This window comes from Embiotoca jacksoni, unplaced genomic scaffold (assembly GCF_022577435.1).
Source record: "Embiotoca jacksoni isolate LCO1_2020_lvr unplaced genomic scaffold, fEmbJac1.0.p SCAF_3, whole genome shotgun sequence".
Taxonomy (NCBI): Eukaryota; Metazoa; Chordata; class Actinopteri; family Embiotocidae; genus Embiotoca; species Embiotoca jacksoni.
In genome coordinates this window covers 2,759,328-2,776,889 of record NW_027185381.1, presented here as the reverse complement: position 1 = coordinate 2,776,889, position 17,562 = coordinate 2,759,328, and the positions used below count along the sequence as shown (strand labels likewise).

At 42.6% G+C, this 17,562-nt stretch overlaps 1 protein-coding gene across 2 annotated transcripts in view; it reads right to left on the bottom strand.

Annotated features, from left to right (window-relative positions):
* The window catches only part of ripor1 (RHO family interacting cell polarization regulator 1), a 49,412-nt gene that overhangs the window by 24,754 nt on the left and 7,096 nt on the right, over nucleotides 1–17,562 (bottom strand). The window contains exon 1 of one of the 2 annotated variants that reach the window (XM_069162943.1): nucleotides 10,417–10,686. The exons of the other annotated variant lie outside the window; for it this stretch is intronic. Within the exon in view, the coding sequence (XP_069019044.1) occupies nucleotides 10,417–10,435 (19 nt within the window). The 5' untranslated portion in view covers nucleotides 10,436–10,686. Of the gene's footprint in view, nucleotides 1–10,416; nucleotides 10,687–17,562 lie in introns of those variants that run through there. 2 annotated transcript variants of the gene reach the window in all.

Sequence of the window (17,562 nt, the reverse complement as noted above, 5' to 3'; positions counted from 1 at the left end):
CGAGACTAGCAGACTGCAGGGATTTAAATGTATTATCTGGATCAGAAAAAAAAACATGCTGATGCAGTTGTGCCTGTGACTGACAATATTAATTAACATTTACATACCAGAGACAATTTACCTGTGAAATGAACAACAATCTAATAGTTTTAGAAACATACAAATATTGAGGAGATAATAAAGTGACTGAAATGGAAACCTGCGATACACGAATGCAGTCGTACACATCCCAAAGTGCTGCTGAGAGCAAAACTAAACTCAGCAGGGCAAAAAAAAAAATCAACATCAACACTCAATGATTGATGAAAACATTAAGAAGCTGCTGACTACGAGGAACACGTGTTCATCCTGAGTCACTCAGTACAGCATGTTTTGGTCGAGTTAAACTTTGGTTCAAATGTCACTGGCATGATTTCATTTCGATCGATAATTCATAAGAGTTCTATTATTCTATTTAAACCATTATAATGTCTTTACTGAAAATCAGAGCGTGTCACTCGTTCACTCGTCACCTAAAGCAACATCTTGCTTCAGTTTAAATCTCTTTAACTCTTCTACCTTTAGTGTTTCTCATCCCTTCGGCTGATCCGTGTTGTTTCTGTGGTGAATAATGTCTGTCAGCTAAAACAGTGCTTTTCCACCGTGACCTGTCCAGTGTCCTACATCCTGTTCTTAAAACAGCTGAAAGGCCAAACAGCCCCCCTCTTCCCCCCCACCACCACCATCACAGCACAGGAAATGTCACAATCCTACAGGAAGTCAGATGCAACTGCCTCTCTTGACAGGAAATTTAACAAAGGGAGATAGTCCTGAGGGCTGCAGCCATCTGGTGAGGAGAAAAGGTCGGTTCTGCTGGAGTCCAACTAAAACACCCAGAGTGGAAAGAGCACTTTAAGGGTAATTATTACAGAAGTAAACTGTCATATTGTTATTTTTAATGTAAAACAAATATAATTTAGAATTTGTCCTCGGAGTGAAAAAAAAAAAGGAACAATTCATTTGATTTATTTTTTTACTTTGAGTATTAAAATACCAACATTCAGCCTTGAATGTCATCACTTTAAGTAAACACAAAGACACATGAGCTGCAAAGAGAGAGAGAGATAAAGGAAGAAAACACATCTCAGAGAGAGGGCGAGCGAGCCAGAGGTCCAGAGTGCACAGTCAGTTTGAATGGAAAAGCCGGTTCAACCTCGGGTCCGTCACATTCAGCCGCTTCCCTCTTTGATTTCCTGATGAATCATCATATCGTGTTGTCACAGCAGTTTATCGTCTCTATGAGAAAGTCCACAGCAGTAATAACTCCAGAACTCTGGGTCTGGTTGAAGCGGACGTGTCCATGAAATATTCTTATGTTATTTAGGTGAGTTTTGTATTGAGAGTCTTATCAGAGGAACAGCATTTAAAGGTACCTCTAAAATGACACGGTCAGCTTTTTAAGTCCTACAAATAAGCAGTGACTCCTCGAACCACAGCCGGTAAGTGACGCTGATGTACTCGCTAATCTTGTTTTTGGCATGTTTAGTAGTGTTTTGGCATCGTGATCACACACACACACACACACACACACACACACACACACACACACACACACACACACACACACACACACAGGAGAAGGCTAACAGTACACCTGTCACACTGTTGGGTCCACCACTTTCTTTGAACAAATTAGCCAAGCATACATTAAATGGTCGATTTAAGTTGATTACAAATATACTAAAAAGTCTTCATGGAAAATATTTAAAAAAAAAATGGATCTCCTTTTGAAATGAGAATATGCAGGTTGGACTTGTTATAACACGGGAACATTAATGACATACTGATAAATATATAGACAATATTTTTGTTTTTCTTGTTTACCACCTGTTAGTGGAGTTACGACCAATTATTTCCCCCACTGGATAAAAAAATGTACTGAACATAAAATAACATACCAAACCATGACACCTCCAAACCCAGTAACACACCAACCTTGATGGGGCTCCCCGTCTCGGTCAGACTCCCAGTTCAGACAGCTCAGTGGTAGTCGGCCCATTTCTCCCTTCGTCACACCCTTCAACGTAACCTCCAGCTTAATTATCAGATCTACATGAGCTGATCAGTTTAATGATCCATCAGCTCCATCCAAACTTCCCCCAGCTGATCCAAACTTCCCCCAGCTGATCTGAACGTCACCCAGCTGATCCGAACGTCACCCAGCTGATCCAAACTTCCCCCAGCTGATCCGAACTTCCCCCAGCTGATCCGAACTTCCCCCAGCTGATCTAAACGTCACCCAGCTGATCTAAACGTCACCCAGTTGATTTAAACGTCACCCAGCTGATCTAAACGTCACCCAGCTGATCTAAACTTCCCCCAGCTGATCCGAACGTCACCCAGCTGATCTAAACGTCACCCAGTTGATTTAAACGTCACCCAGCTGATCTAAACGTCACCCAGCTGATCCGAACGTCACCCAGCTGATTTAAACGTCACCCAGCTGATTTAAACTTCACCCCGCTGATCTGAACCTCGATCAGTTAAACCTGTCCGTCACACGGTACCTGATCCAAACAGTCCAATGCCAGTAGCAGATTCCAGTCACACCATCTCTATTGATGTCCTCATATAAACACAGGGACTGTGGCTGTGTGCCACTCACACACACTGAAGGGAGATGGGGGGTGGGGGTGTACCACACCTATTGTCTGATGCTCTCTGACCTCTCTCTCCCAGAGCGTTCTGGAAAAGCACTGCCTGAGACACAAACACAAACACAGACACACACAGATATACACACAAAGACACACACAGAAACACACATACAATAACACACAAACAATTGGGATGATCTACAGATGATGATGTTTGTTGTTCTGAGCTGTTCTAAGATTTAATCAACACTATCCACATTACTACTGACATAATTACTATCTGTGGTTCACAGAAGATAATTCATACAGTTTTAAACCTTTAATTTTACACCAGCGCTGCATGTTAGATGAGATAAAATCACTCGAGACAGAAAGATTTACTCAAAAAGAAAATGAGACAGTGGCCAGATTGCACTGCTGATAGGAACTAGACAGCATGTCGAACAAAGGCTGCTCAAGAGAGATAAACACACCCCATGCTGCTGTTTTAGCACCAAACACTGGATGGAAATGGAGATCAGGATCTCCTTCTGAGGAGGCTCGGAGAGCGACAACAACCACAGCAGCCTGGTAGCAGTGGATGAAGGAGTCACTGAAGGGCGAAGATACTTTTTACACCTCTAAATCTGAATGAGAGGTGAAACATCTTCGAGAAACTTAAGGAAGTCCAGTTGTCTTCAAATAAAACTCATTCTGCTTGGTACACAGTTTTCTAAGTACTTGGTAATTTATTCCAAACATGCAGAACTTACTGAGGATGGCAATGAAAACTAATCTAAACATCTTGAGTGCCTTAAACTCACAAAGTCCTGTAAACAGACTAACTTTTCCACAACAGCAAACACTTTAAAACCAACCGATCAAAGCACCGTAGACTTGAGAACGTGCTTCATTCCGGGTGATCCAATCTGGCACCGAAGTTGGTAGTTGATGCCAGATTGAATCAGCCGGAGAGGAGCGTTCTCTAAATCACAGACTGTATATAAAAGTGGACGCAGCTTCCAGGTCGGAAAAAAGAGGCCAAAGGGGAAGTCCCTTAATACCGGACCACAAAAAAAGTGTTTATTTTTTACTAACCACACTGCTGTTGGCCAGAAGCCATCAGTTTGTTTATTTTGTGCATGAAACAGAGGACATGAAAGAGTATTAATAGAAGTATGCAAGTTGACACGCAGCATTCGTTTCTCATCAGATATCAACATCCAATAAACAGGAGTCCTCAGAGTCAAACTCCACTTTTAAAACTAAAACATTCACATTCACAGCATGACTACATGCTTCATGCACAGTGTCAGCAGCACAACACGTGACACACTGTACAATAACTATCACAATATTCCTGTGACGAAGAAGAGCTGCATGAAGCACAATGAGACGCAGGGGAATATTTTAAAACCCACCCGAGGACATAAAACAATACCATCTGCTTTTTTCAGGACTGAAAGCTATGTATAAATGTGCTGCTATGATTTTTCAGTAACTAAACACATGATGTGGATCAACAGTGAGATTTGAATACAGATGCAACAAACAGGATTGTATAATCTTTATAATTAATTTGATTTTCTGTCAGTCACTACCAGGAGTTTTAAAATGAAGGGACTCTGTGCTCAGATTTCTGTTTACAACATAATCCTATGTATAAAAACATGGACTATAAGCTTTCTTCTTCTGTCCAACATAAGTCATTTCTACACAAAATATCTGATAATGTAAAGGCTGAAGGTATGCAGAGCACTTTGTGTGCCTTTGAATCTTGTGACCATAGATCTTTCTCACCAGCTGCTGGATGACATGTCTCGACTCACTACTGACAAAACCAAGAATTATTTAGTCCACTTAAAGTAGTCTCTTCATCAGAATTATGTGTCTGTGCGTAGGTGTGTGTGTGTGTGTGTGTGTGTGTAGGTGTGTGTGTGTGTGTGTGTGTGTGTGTGTGTGTCTGTGTGTAGGTGTGTGTGTGTGTGTGTAGGTGTGTGTGTACTCCCTTGGGAAAAGTGGGCGTGTGCACATGTGTCATGTAAGGAATGTCAAATACAGACAGACCGGCAGATTCAGAACACACACACACACACACACACACACACACACACACACACACACACACACACACACACACACACACACACGGTGGGAAAGAGGAAAAACACACTTGTGTCACGAATAATAGTGAAACCACCGACCACTCTGTTATCCAGCTGAACACTCTGCTGGTGACAATAAAAACAGCTGTGAGGAAGAGTGCAGCCAAAACCTTTCATATGTCTATGAATTATCCAAATAAGAACTGGCTTGTGATTTTTATATACGTAATTTTTTTTGATTTGGGGTCCAATTTCAATCTCAGTAATTCAGAAGCAAATGAGCTCCTTTTCTGGACTTCAAACGCTGATACCAACATACGATGATAGGAAAACAAAGAACGGACGAGTTCAGCAGAGCAGACATAAAGATATGTGCTGATACTGTTTCACTTCAGGGGGGAAACTAAATTGTCATAATAAAATGTTTTAAGCTAGAACACTTAAATTTTATTTAAAAAAAATTGAGAATCAACCTGGCGAGATGATAAATTGCGGTTGATGATGTAACGTTGGAGGCTGTCAGTTCAGAGAGCAGCAGGATATAATAATTCAACACAGCACATTTTACAGTCCATCTGAGCTGCACTGGTTTAGACTGCAGATTATTTATGGAGAGGCTACAAATCAAATGCGTTTCTCATGATTCATGGTACAACACATCACAGAGCGCTTCAATAATAATGGATGTAATGTGTGCAGTCAGGGAACAAACACGTCACTGAAAAACTATTATGTCCTCCTTTTATTTAATGCATGGATTTTCTTCACTCGGCAGTCCTTCTTATTGATCACAAGACTGAATGCAATCAAGTCTGAAGCAGGTCACAGCAGCTCAACCAGGAAACTGCTAAAACTGGAAGCTTTTTGTTGTTTTTTGAGTTTCATGCTTTTTCTTATCTACAGATATTTTACCACTTTTTTTACATTATCACTTTTGAACAAAGAAAAAAAAAAAAAAACGAGCATTCCTGTCATAGTTCAGTTATGACATTAGAAATCTTTTTCCTTGCCTGCCTGCATGAAGAATCAGTCATACAGAACCAAAGAAGCAGAAACGGGTGAAAAAGTAGTTTCAGTAACTTTCAGCGCTCGAACACAAACAGGTTCTGTCCTCCTGCATCTCCGTCTGTAGTCACGTTGAAGTGTCAGTGGGTGAAGTTTGACGGCGTGCCGTGTTGTTGCTTTCGCACCACCGTGAACAGCGATGCAGTCAATCTGCTGAAAAATGAGAATCGGCTCAGATGCTTCTCTGGTGATATTAATATATCATCAATTATAATTGTAGATAATTTAATTATCTACAATTAAAGGGCAGCAGCACTTTTCTATCAAACTGCAGTAAAAGTACAGAGAAGAATCAAATGGGCTCATTGGCCATGTGAAGGTCTTATAAAAAAACAACAACACTGAGACAACTGCATGTTTCTTCTTGTAACTTTATGTGACGTCAAAAGTCACAGACAAAAACTGGGATTTGAATCATATTGCATGTGATTTTTCGCAGTTCACACTTGTTACATTGGATTTGGACCAAACAGCAACCAACAGTGACGTCACACGTTGGTTTGTGAACTTCTGAGGCCTCGAGCTCGGATTCTGTCCGTCACCATCTTGCTAATTCGGAGCAGGAAGTGACCATATTTGGACAAGCTGGGGGAGGAGCGAGCGGTGGATCTGACTGGAAACCTGACGATACTATGTCCCACCCACCGATAGCTGTAACCTGACTACACCACAGGCATGTCAATCAAACGGACACGCCCCCAAAAACAGGTCTTCTTGAATCTTCTTTACTAATGAATGAGGGATTATTTTCAGATGGACCTCCAGAAAACTAATAAGAAGGAGTGACTTTAGCTAACAACACCGAGATAACTGATGGACACATTTTATTCACTTTGGATTTGATGAGAGAAGTTGAATGGGAGTCTATGGAGCCGGAGGCTTTTTGGAGACGACCTCTAGTGGCAATCGGTGGTATTGCAGCTGAAGACACGACTGCATCGGAACCATTTTTCAGACCCGGAAGCTACAAACACTTTTATATCCAGTCTGATTTGGACTGACAGCCTGAACATACCCTTTGTCTCCTGTCGGTGACACTACAAGACAGACAGAAACGAATCTGAACGTCATGACAAAAATGGCCTCAGATTAACGGTTTCTCCGGGAGAAATACGGCCACTAACGATCCTCCATAAAACCTCTCTTGGGATTATTCTGCTTCATGTCTCGAGTTAATAGTGTCTTCTGCTCACAACACAGTTTCATACACTCACACTCACACCCCCGCATACTGTACATACTCTCAGCTTCAGAACTCTGGGCCCTTCCCTCCCTCACATTACTGTCTTTAGGAGAAGGAAACCCAAGAGGGAGTAACATCCTGCGAGAAAGGCCGGGTCAGGAAAAGACTAGTGCAGTTTGTGGCCATACTGAGTCACTGGAATAACCCAGCAGCTTTACTGTAGAGCCAAGCGAGCTCATTTCCAGGAAAAGGATACCAGTGTCTGAAAAAATATTATAACTCTGAATGGATCGTGGCAGTGAGTCAAGTTTTAAACTGTATCATAAAGTTGTATTCATACCAAACCGTACCTGCTTTTTTATTCTAAAAAAACCCCCAACAAAACAATATGCTGGAGGACAAATGGAGGTTTAAAAAGATAAGGTACTAGATGACAGGAAGGACGGTCTGTAAAACTGTTGTAGGAAACATTTTATCTCCTTTATTGAGTCCAGACTCGGAGAGTCGGCAGATATGCGCGAGTGGACGTCAGTGAACGGGTCGGCTCGGAGGAGGTTAAAACACACAGTGAGTGACGGTTATTGAGGAGTGATGAAATGAAGGCATGACAATCAGTCTCCAGGAATATAGGAATGTCTTGATCTTTGAGATTCTGCTGAGTTGATAGAAAAAGAACCAGCGATGCTGAGGTTACTGCCACATAGAACAAGATCTCCACACTGCTGAGAGATGTGAAGCAAGTGAGAGCCAAGTTTCTCTGCGATTTCAGGTAAATAATCACCAATTTAATGAATCCGAAGGAGTAAATCAAGATCGTTTAGATCAGGGGTCTCTGAGAGCTACTTTGACAGAATGAAAGTGTCCGAGCTCCTCATGTTTCTTTCTATTTGTTCACATAGCTGAGCTCCACCCAAACCAGCTGAATAAGCTTCTTTTATGTGAACAATAACAAATTGATACTCAACACACACATTTTGTTGGGGGGGAAGAGGGGGGTCCTGTATCTACAATCACAGATGCTCCCTAAATGCCTTCTGCAGTGCACACAACTCTCGTGAGGCCAAATCCAGTGTTTCCCTTCGATTTGGACCCTCTGACCCTCCTGAAAGAAACACGTCTCGGTTCAGACTCAGTGTACAGCCGGACTCTGTGTGAAGCTGGAGGGCTTTTAATTTGAACTGCCATCTAACTTTGATCTCTCACTCTCTCAGTGACAGACACTCTTTAAAGCTCCGCCCCCCTCTGTTGTGGTCAAGCTTAAAATATTGTATTTATGTTATTTACCAAATTGATGAGCACCTGTTTGTTTCCAGCTTGGTGTGAGAGTCTCTGCTGTGTTTCTGTCCTCTGATCTCTGTGTCTCACCTGTGGACGGAGCTTAAACCTCTGCTGCACTGACACGGTGCGGAGCAGACACAGGTGGAGGGAGCGAGGGTTAATCAATGTTGTTGATAGCGTTGTTCTCTCAGACAGGTTAAAAAGTAAATAAATGAAAAAATGCTGTAATGAGTCACCAAATATACCAAAGTTTCAACCACAGAAGAAGCAGAATACAGACGAAGATCTGTGATTATAAAGTTATGAAACTCACTGGAAGTTCAGTGAAGAAAACTATCTTTATGCCTCATTCATTCTCTCTATGGGCCTTTTCAGTAAACCAATCATATTTCACCATGATCTTAATCAGCCAATCAAAGTTTAAATCTACTGCACCCTTCCTCCACCCCGTTCACCTGCACGCTTCACACAGAGTGCCCACATCCGAGTTATCAGAATCAGCTCGTCATCACATCCAGATCTTCATCTTCCTCTCATCCCATCACACCGAGGGTTTCCTCAACTGCGCACTGCCTCGAACCCTTCAAACATGATGCTACCACAAGACTCTCACATCCCTCATCCGTCCGTCTCCGTTACCAAGCGGCAACTATTCTGAGGTCAGACAGTGTTGTCAGTGTGAAGGACTACCCCTCTCTAGTGACCTCAAACCAACGGCTGCAGGGACATGAGCAAAATATTACTAAATCTGAACACAATAGTTCAGGGTTGTGGGGAATTTGCTTAGTTTTCCGAAGCACTGATGAAGATTTCAATTAATTTTGTGTCCGTGTGGTGAAGTCGAAGTGGCTGATTTTAAACATGTCCTGTGGAACACAACTGCATCTATGAAAAAAACTTGTTTACGTCCTTTAGTGACTCCACAGGGAGGCTGAGAGTGTTTCAGATGAGCTGAAAATCAAAACACTCAGACAGTGGAGTTTAGAAAGAAGTAAGTTTACCATCCCAGTCTTCATTGATCGAGGCTATCAGTTATTACATATAGATGGAGGCGAGGTCTATTTGCATATTCATAGATTAGTGTAAAGGTGTCAAGTTACATTGTTTTTGTGTAAAAATCATAAAAATATGTGATTTTGATGTAGAAAAATTCAACGCCGGCTACAGGAAAAACATGTTAAAAACATGGGAATAATATTTAAGATAATGCATAATGTCGGCATGTATGGACAACAAAAACAAAAAGTGCTAAATATTACAGCAGTTAAATAAAAATTTAGATACAGAATGAAAACATGGTGACAGTCAGTACGGAGAGGAAGATCAATCACAGTGACTACAAACAGTTTCAGTTTCACACGTAAAAAATATATAACTAAAGTTAAAAGTCAAGCAGCAATCAACAGTGATGTCATCGTTGGTTTGTGAACGTTATGAATCCTCCAGTTCAGATTCTGTCCGTCACCATCTTGCTAGTTCGGAGCGGTTTGGATCAGGAAGTGACCATATTTGGACGAGCTGAGGGAGGAGCCAGCGGTGGATCTGACTCGATCTGATTGGAAACCTGACGAGACTAGGTCCCACCCACCGATAGCTGTAACCTGACGGCACCACAGGCCTGTCAATCAAACAGTGACGCCCCCAAAAACACAACTTTTTGAGGCTTATTTTCTAGTTAATGAGGGATTATTTTCAGATGGACCTCCAGAAAACTAATAAGGAGGAGTGACTTTAGCTAACAACACCGAGATAACTGATGGACACATTTTATTCACTTTGGATTTGACGAGAGAAGTTGAATGGGAGTCGATGGAGCCGGAGGCTTTTTGGAGCCGACCTCTAGTGGTGCTCGGTGGTATTGCAGCTTAAGGTACTTCTGCATTGGCCTCGTTTTTCAGACCTGGAAGCTACGAACACTTTTATATACAATCTGTGTTTAAAGTCAGATTAATAAAACTGCATGTTCTACAAATCAGATCCAAAATGCGGTACGTCAGTGACCTCCATCAGAGTATCTCAGCTTCTGTTGTGTTAAGTTTTCTGGTATCCGGAGTGAACATCACCTCATAATAAGTTACACACCTGTTAACCAGCAACAAAAGTTTCATCCTGACAAACAGAGTTAATGATTAGAGAGAAGATCATCTCAGTGAGCTGCACTTGTTCGTACCTCCATATCCACTGTACATGGTGGCTGCGCTGGTGGATGTCAAAGGTTTCCTTCAGCGGTGGGTCCACCCGACTCTAGAAACAAGAGCTCAGTCCAAGCCTCTTTGATCGCTCACTTTTCGTTTTCTCACCTCATTCCCTTTAAACGTTTCGGTCAGTGGGAATAACTTCCCTTCTCTCTATCCCAGTATATTTCCCCTTCTATCTTGCTCCATCTCCACCGTCACAGTTGTTAATCCTCCGTCCACTCTCCTGCTGAGCTCCTCTCTTCTCTCCACCACACTGATAAGAAGAAGAGGGGGGAGGAAGGGAGGGAGGGAGGCGGAGGAGGAAACAGGAAAAAGCAAGGCGGTCCTCCCTCCTCTTCTTCCCTGCTGACATCACCGGTTTTTCCTGCCCCTCCTGCTCCCTGTTGAACATATTGTTTCTGATTAAATGACGGAGTCCGTCCACACTTTTGCCCTTTTTAAATAACGTCTTTATGAAATGATTTAAAAACATAAGGAAGAAGATCTCAGCATAATACTGTCGGGTGCAACGAATATTTTAACCTGCTGATGATTCGGCTGTTCAAAGAGTCTTTTCCAGTCATTGTTGCTAAAAATTAAAAATGTAGTTCTGCTGTCAACGGCGTGATGAAAAGGAAAACGGGAGCAAGAACGTCAAATATCAGCAGCCAGACATTTATATCACTGTAGAAAGAACTTTTTTATGATATAAAAGATTGTGCAAAAGGAAAATATTCCAATAATGATATTTCTCAGCAGAAGTGAACACAACCCATAAATGTTTTTACTATTTGCAGGATTGGACTGCAGGCGTGTCGGACAGCCGGCTGCGGACGGGACTGACAGCTCCACGTTTATCTGCTCAGAGCAGGAGAGAAGCTGCTGTTTAACCTGCTGTTTAACAGACAACAACAGAAGCCTCGGACACACACAGATAACATGTTCAGGGGTTATCTGTCCGTCTGACAGCGAGGGTCACACACAGCGATGTAATTAGGATTTATTTACCCTGATCAACAGAATACAGAGATTAGAGCGCAGAGACTAAAAACACTGCAGCAGCTGCTGCCTGCCCGCCTCGTTCGTCCTTCACAGCTTTAGAAAATGGAAGTGACATTTAGGTGAGTTTTCAAAGCGGAGCCTCTCGACAAGGGCGCCCTCTAGGGGCCGTTCAGAGAACATGTGTGTGTGTGTGTGTGTGGGGGGGTGGGGGGGTGTTCCGTTTCTGTTTCTTTAAATGTTAATTTTACATTTGAATGGACATTTTACACTTTTATCATTTGAAGCTTGTTTACAACAAGGATTTTGTTTTCCTGAATCTCTTTGCATTAAGCTTTTCTTTGTTTGCGATAAAACGGTGTGCACAGCTACTTAAGGCTGGCAGGCAGGCAGACAGACAGAGACAGACAGACAGACAGACAGGCAGACGGGCAGGCGGGCGGGCAGGCGGGCGGGCAGGCAGGCAACTGACGGGCGTTAACTCTTCCAGTTTTATAATGAGACACCTGATTTTAGTCTCTCTCACATCGGCAAAACAAATGTCTCATGAAATAAGAGGAAGGCTCATTTATTATTTTACAGTAAAAGTCTGATCTGTTTATTTAAGTAAAACAATTTTTTTTACTGTGAACTTCATTACTTTTCCGGTTTTCTGAGTAAAATGAAACGTTCGTATTTGCAGCTGTGATTTCTGTGCACATGGATGGCAACACGTGGCAACAGGTGGCCTCGTGATGATGAAAATACATTTTAATGTACCATCAGGTGCATCATTACACATGGGTGATCAATAATGAGATCTAAAGTTTGAATGTCGAATTTCTAACTTATAATTTATATTCAGGAACGTTTTGCCCCCTGGGAAACGAATGATAAAATCTGTTATTTATCATTCAATGACATGCTTCTCAAATGATATAACACAGAATAATAGTCAGCATTAAAATTCAGTAAAGACACTTTAGGAGCTGAATAATGACCCAAACATATGGAGAACCCCCGTTTCAGGGCATCGATGCAAAATGTGGGTCGACTGAAACGATGATGACAACATCCTGCTGAGGATGCGTCTCTGCAGAAGGACCTTTATCCTTGTATGTATCATACAGCAAATCATCATCATCAGTAAGTAAAAAAAAACAACTCAAGAAGGACTTCAAAATGATGTTCGCAATCTAGAAACTGTTCTATGAAATGTTGAGGCAGAAAAACATTGAAACAAAAATTCACCAAACTGTTTACTGTCCATCTGTTCATCTTTGTTGGGTCCTCGACAATCACAAAGAATTTAAAACACGCGCGCGCACACACACACACACACACACACACACACACACACACACACACACACACACACACCGCCCCCCCCCCCCACACACACATAAACACACTCCTTGCTGAAATGAAGTTGCATTCCTTCCATTCACTCCATTTTTCTAATATCCTGACTGAGCAGATGCTTGTTTTTCTTCCTCTTCTCCTCATCTTCACCCACCACTCATTCTGCCACTCTTTCTATTTACCTATTTGTGGATTCATATTCAATTCAATTTCTTACCTGCTGCACTGAAACACGTGTGTGTTGGTTAGAAGATTGTTTATGAGTCACATGACACAGTATTCTTTAACAATCTCTAATAATCAGAGTGAAATATTGCTGAATGTGTAAAGACTGTCTGGCCATCTGATTTGCTTTGTTTCACCTTTAAAAGTCTCTTTCAGTAAAAATCTAATTTTACAAGCTTGTTAACATCCATGTGGTGATTTATATGCTATCTAGATTCCAATAAGCAGTTTATGTCATGGCTGAGCGTTTCAGTTTTTTTAGGAACAGTCTCAACAACAGAGATTCAGGGTTTCATACATCAGAAACACAAGGAACCAGTCACGTCAACTTGAGGGCGGGGAAACAACACGTCAACCACCAGTGATGTCATCAACCATCAGTGATGTCATCGTTGGTTTGTGAACGTTATGAAGCCTCCAGTTCAGATTCTGTCCGTCACCATCTTGCTAGTTCGGAGCAGGAAGTGACCATATTTGGACGAGCTGGGGGAGGAGCCAGCGGTGGATCTGAGTGACCTGATTGGAAACCTGACGATACTATGTCCCACCCACCGATAACTGTAACCTGACTGCACCACAGGCCTGTCAATCAAACAGACATGCCCCCAAAAACAGGTCTTCTTGAATCTTCTTTTCTAATGAATGAGGGATTATTTTCAGATGGACCTCCAGAAAACTAATAAGAAGGAGTGACTTTAGCTAACAACACAGAGACATCTCTGTTGACTGTGTTTCATGAGAGAAGTTGAAGACTACAGATCCGGAGGCTTTTTGGAGCCAAATGAAAAAGGCCAAGCAGCTGTAAAATTCTGGATGAGATACCACTGCTACAGTCTGGAAGGAGAAGATGGGGAGTGTACAATAACAGGGGGCGCTTTTAATAAGCAGCTAGCATTTCAATGTGAAGCTGAGGCCCCAGCTGCATCCGCCACCCCCACCCCCGCCCCACTACTGACAGCAGGGTGAGAGACCAAAGACATTGAACTCAACAGAGACCGATCCACATCCAAACAGTGGGAGCAGCTCGGCCCACAGCTCTCCTTCAACCAACAAGACCACCTCCACCCAGACGAACCCCATGGAGACCAAATCATCCTCATCGTCCTCCATCCCCCTCAAACCAGACCAGAGCCATTCCTGCCCTCAGGGGCCCGACCCCGACCCCAGCGACAGGAGCTACACCCGGGCCCACTGAGTTCTGCTCAGGCGGGCCCAACCCCTCACCACCATCACCCCTGTCCCCGTCCTCAAACCTCCCTTCCCCTGATCATCATGGGACTGTTGTATGGAACAAACCGGAGCGGAAGAAGAGCGGCGCTGGTCGGAGCATCTGAAGGTGATTTTCTACTTGCTTCCGCTATTGGAGTGACTCGCAGTCATCAGAGTCTTTATAAAAGCTTTAAATCCCACCGGCTGCACCGCGGTCCGTCTCACCAGCGTCCCAGAAGCGGGTCGCCGCGCTGCTCCGCAAAAAATAGGAAGCGAGTCTATTTCTGATGGAAGCCGCTTGGCGACCACAAGATCTCAACAGAGCAGATCGGCCGGGCAGGAAGACAGTGGAGAAAATCAAATAAAATCCCAGTCAATTTTCAAAATAAAACACCACATGTGCAAACTCCATCACTATATCAATATAATGTACTATAGCTGGTAAGCACTTTTTATATGGGGATGTTATATAAGAAGCGACCTTATATGCAGCTAGTTAGACTGGAAACAGTGAAACTGCAGACCTGGCTCTATCTGAAGGTCCTGAAACACCCAAAGATGAGCACGGTTCATAATTTAGTTATTATCATGTCTAATCTATAAAAATTCAGGAAATTATGGGTCAAAATGAAAATAAAATATCCCTTGAATTTGGTAAAAATATCAACTAAATCAAGTGCTAAAGTCTTCATATGTGGGTGTCTGTGTGACCTGGTTCCTGGTTCCTGGTTCCCGGTCCCTGGACACGGTTATTTTTATCGTATCCAGGGGAGGTTCACAGAGGTCCAGTGTCCCGATATAGAAACATAATTCTCAGGTAAGGTCACGCAGCATCTTGTTTCCCTGATTTCAGAGTGGATTTATGGACATTGTTTGAGATTCGAATCAGAGATAGTAAAAAAAAGTGAACGCCACACTGAATGTAGAAATATGTGAATCATGTAATTGTGTTAAAAGTTAAAAGAGTGTTGGAATACAAACACAAATTGCACCGATACTCCTGCTGATTACGCCTATACATTAAAGAGTTTTGAGGACCATGATTTTATTTTTAGCTTTTCGAAACCAAAAATACAGGAACAAGAAACACAGAAACACTTTACTTCTCCAACATGCCAGCAAATCCCTGGCATCTGTTCATCAACCACTTTAAAGAAGTAAAAAACTGGAATATTGTTTCACACCAGAAGCTGTGGTTTTATGAAGCAGCAGCAGGAAATTCTAATTCTGTGCTAAACTAAAGTTCAGCTCCTTCCTGCTCATCTTCTCCACTAAAACTTTATCCACATCATGAGCTGCTTGATTTATGATGCAGTCGAAGAAACACACCTTTGATTTAGTCAAGGAGGAGCAAACCTGCAATATACTACACAGTACTGCACTACATTATACTACACAGTACTGCACTATACTATACTACACAGTACTGCACTACATTATACTACACAGTACTGCACTATACTATACTACACAGTACTGCACTACATTATACTACACAGTACTGCACTACATTATACTACACAGTACTGCACTACATTATACTACACAGTACTGCACTATACTATACTACACAGTACTGCACTATACTACACAGTACTGCACTATACTATACTGCACAGTACTGCACTACATTATACTACACAGTACTGCACTATACTATACTGCACAGTATTGCACTATACTGTAGTGTACTATACAGTACTGTGCTGTACCATACTGCACTGTACTACGCTCCACTATGCTATACTGCAGTGTACTATACTGTACTACACTGCACTTTACTGTACTAAACTGCACTGTACTGCACTGCACTGAACTGTACTGGAATGCAGTGCAATGCACTACACTATACTGCACTATGCTATACTGCACCGCACTATGCTATACTGCACTGCATTGTACTGCACTGCATTGTACTGTACTACACTGTACTGCATTGTACTGGCTGATGGAACAAATCATTATAATCATTAATCATTCAAGTGAAGTAGAATGAGCTCGATAATGAGCTGACAGACTGTTCCTACTTCACTAAGCGTCACATGACTGGCTGTGTGTGTGTGTGTGTGTGTGTGTGTGTGTGTGTGTGTGTGTGAAGTGGAGACTTTCTGGTTAATCTCCAGCTGGCCAATAAGCAGCTTAACTGTCACTGGAGTGCAGCAGGCTAATTACTAGGTTGTAGTCCGTCGAATATGCTTCAGAGCCACAAATACCCACACTGACAATAAACTCTAAATTAATATTGATATTCAGATAGCTTGGAGGATTTAAGTCATGTATCCCAGTTAGGTTAGCAACCCCAGTTATACTTCCTATCGAATAAGAAGCATGCACGCTCGAATACTTGAATGCTTCAAAAAGTGCAGATTTCTTGTACTGGAAGTTGTGGCAATGTTTTGGAAAAGCATCCCTGTGTTGGACAGTGTGGATTGTAGCCTGTTGGGGTATTGAGCAGGCTGTGCACACAGAGCAATCGTGTCATTAGGTCAGCCCTTGAGGGAAAACCTTCAAGGTTAAGCTGCTGCATGTGCAGGTAAAGAGACACAAAGCAGATGCTGTTTAATCTGTGAAAACAACCTGTTGCTAACTCTGCAGACCAGGACCGAGATAAACACTGAGGATCTGGTCCAAAATCACAATCACAAAAGCTTCATTCATCCCAGTTCGCAACCTACTGAAGCCTGACAGTTTCCACCAGAGCATGTGATGAAAGTGATGAAACGGCAAAAACATTAAAAAAAAAAGTAAAAAACATGAGGTTTGAGAATTTAGAGCTGTGAACAGAACATCCAGGAGACTTTATGGCATGAACTTGAGACAGGACATCTCCCCTGTTTGTCTTTTTCCAGAGAAGTTCCATCAGTCTGAAGAGTCTGTGTCTCCTATAATATTCACAAAAACACAACTATCATGCGTTTCATTCTCAAACTGCCCACTGGAGACTCCACGAGCAGCGACGCCGTCAGCTGGTTGGAGACGAGCTGCGACGGGTCGGTTCACTCTGCAACGATCACAAATCTTCAGTCTGAACAGAGAAAAAAAGTCGTACATGATCTCAGCGGGGGAAAAAGATGACATCACGCCCCACTGAGGCCGGAGATAAACTTGATGTTGAACCAACGTGTTCGCGTTGAAAACGTCGTGAACGTATTTGTTCACATCCTTGAAGATGTGCTACGCGTGTTGGGAATCCTCCGGTGCAGGTTTCTTCAACATGTCGACGGTTCACTCCCGCTCACTCTCGCTCACTCCGGCTCACTCTCGCTCACTCCGGCTCACTCCCGCTCACTCCGCTCACACCCACTCACACCCACTCACACCTGTGGCTGCACTCTGCTTCCAAAAGCGAGCACCACATTCACCTG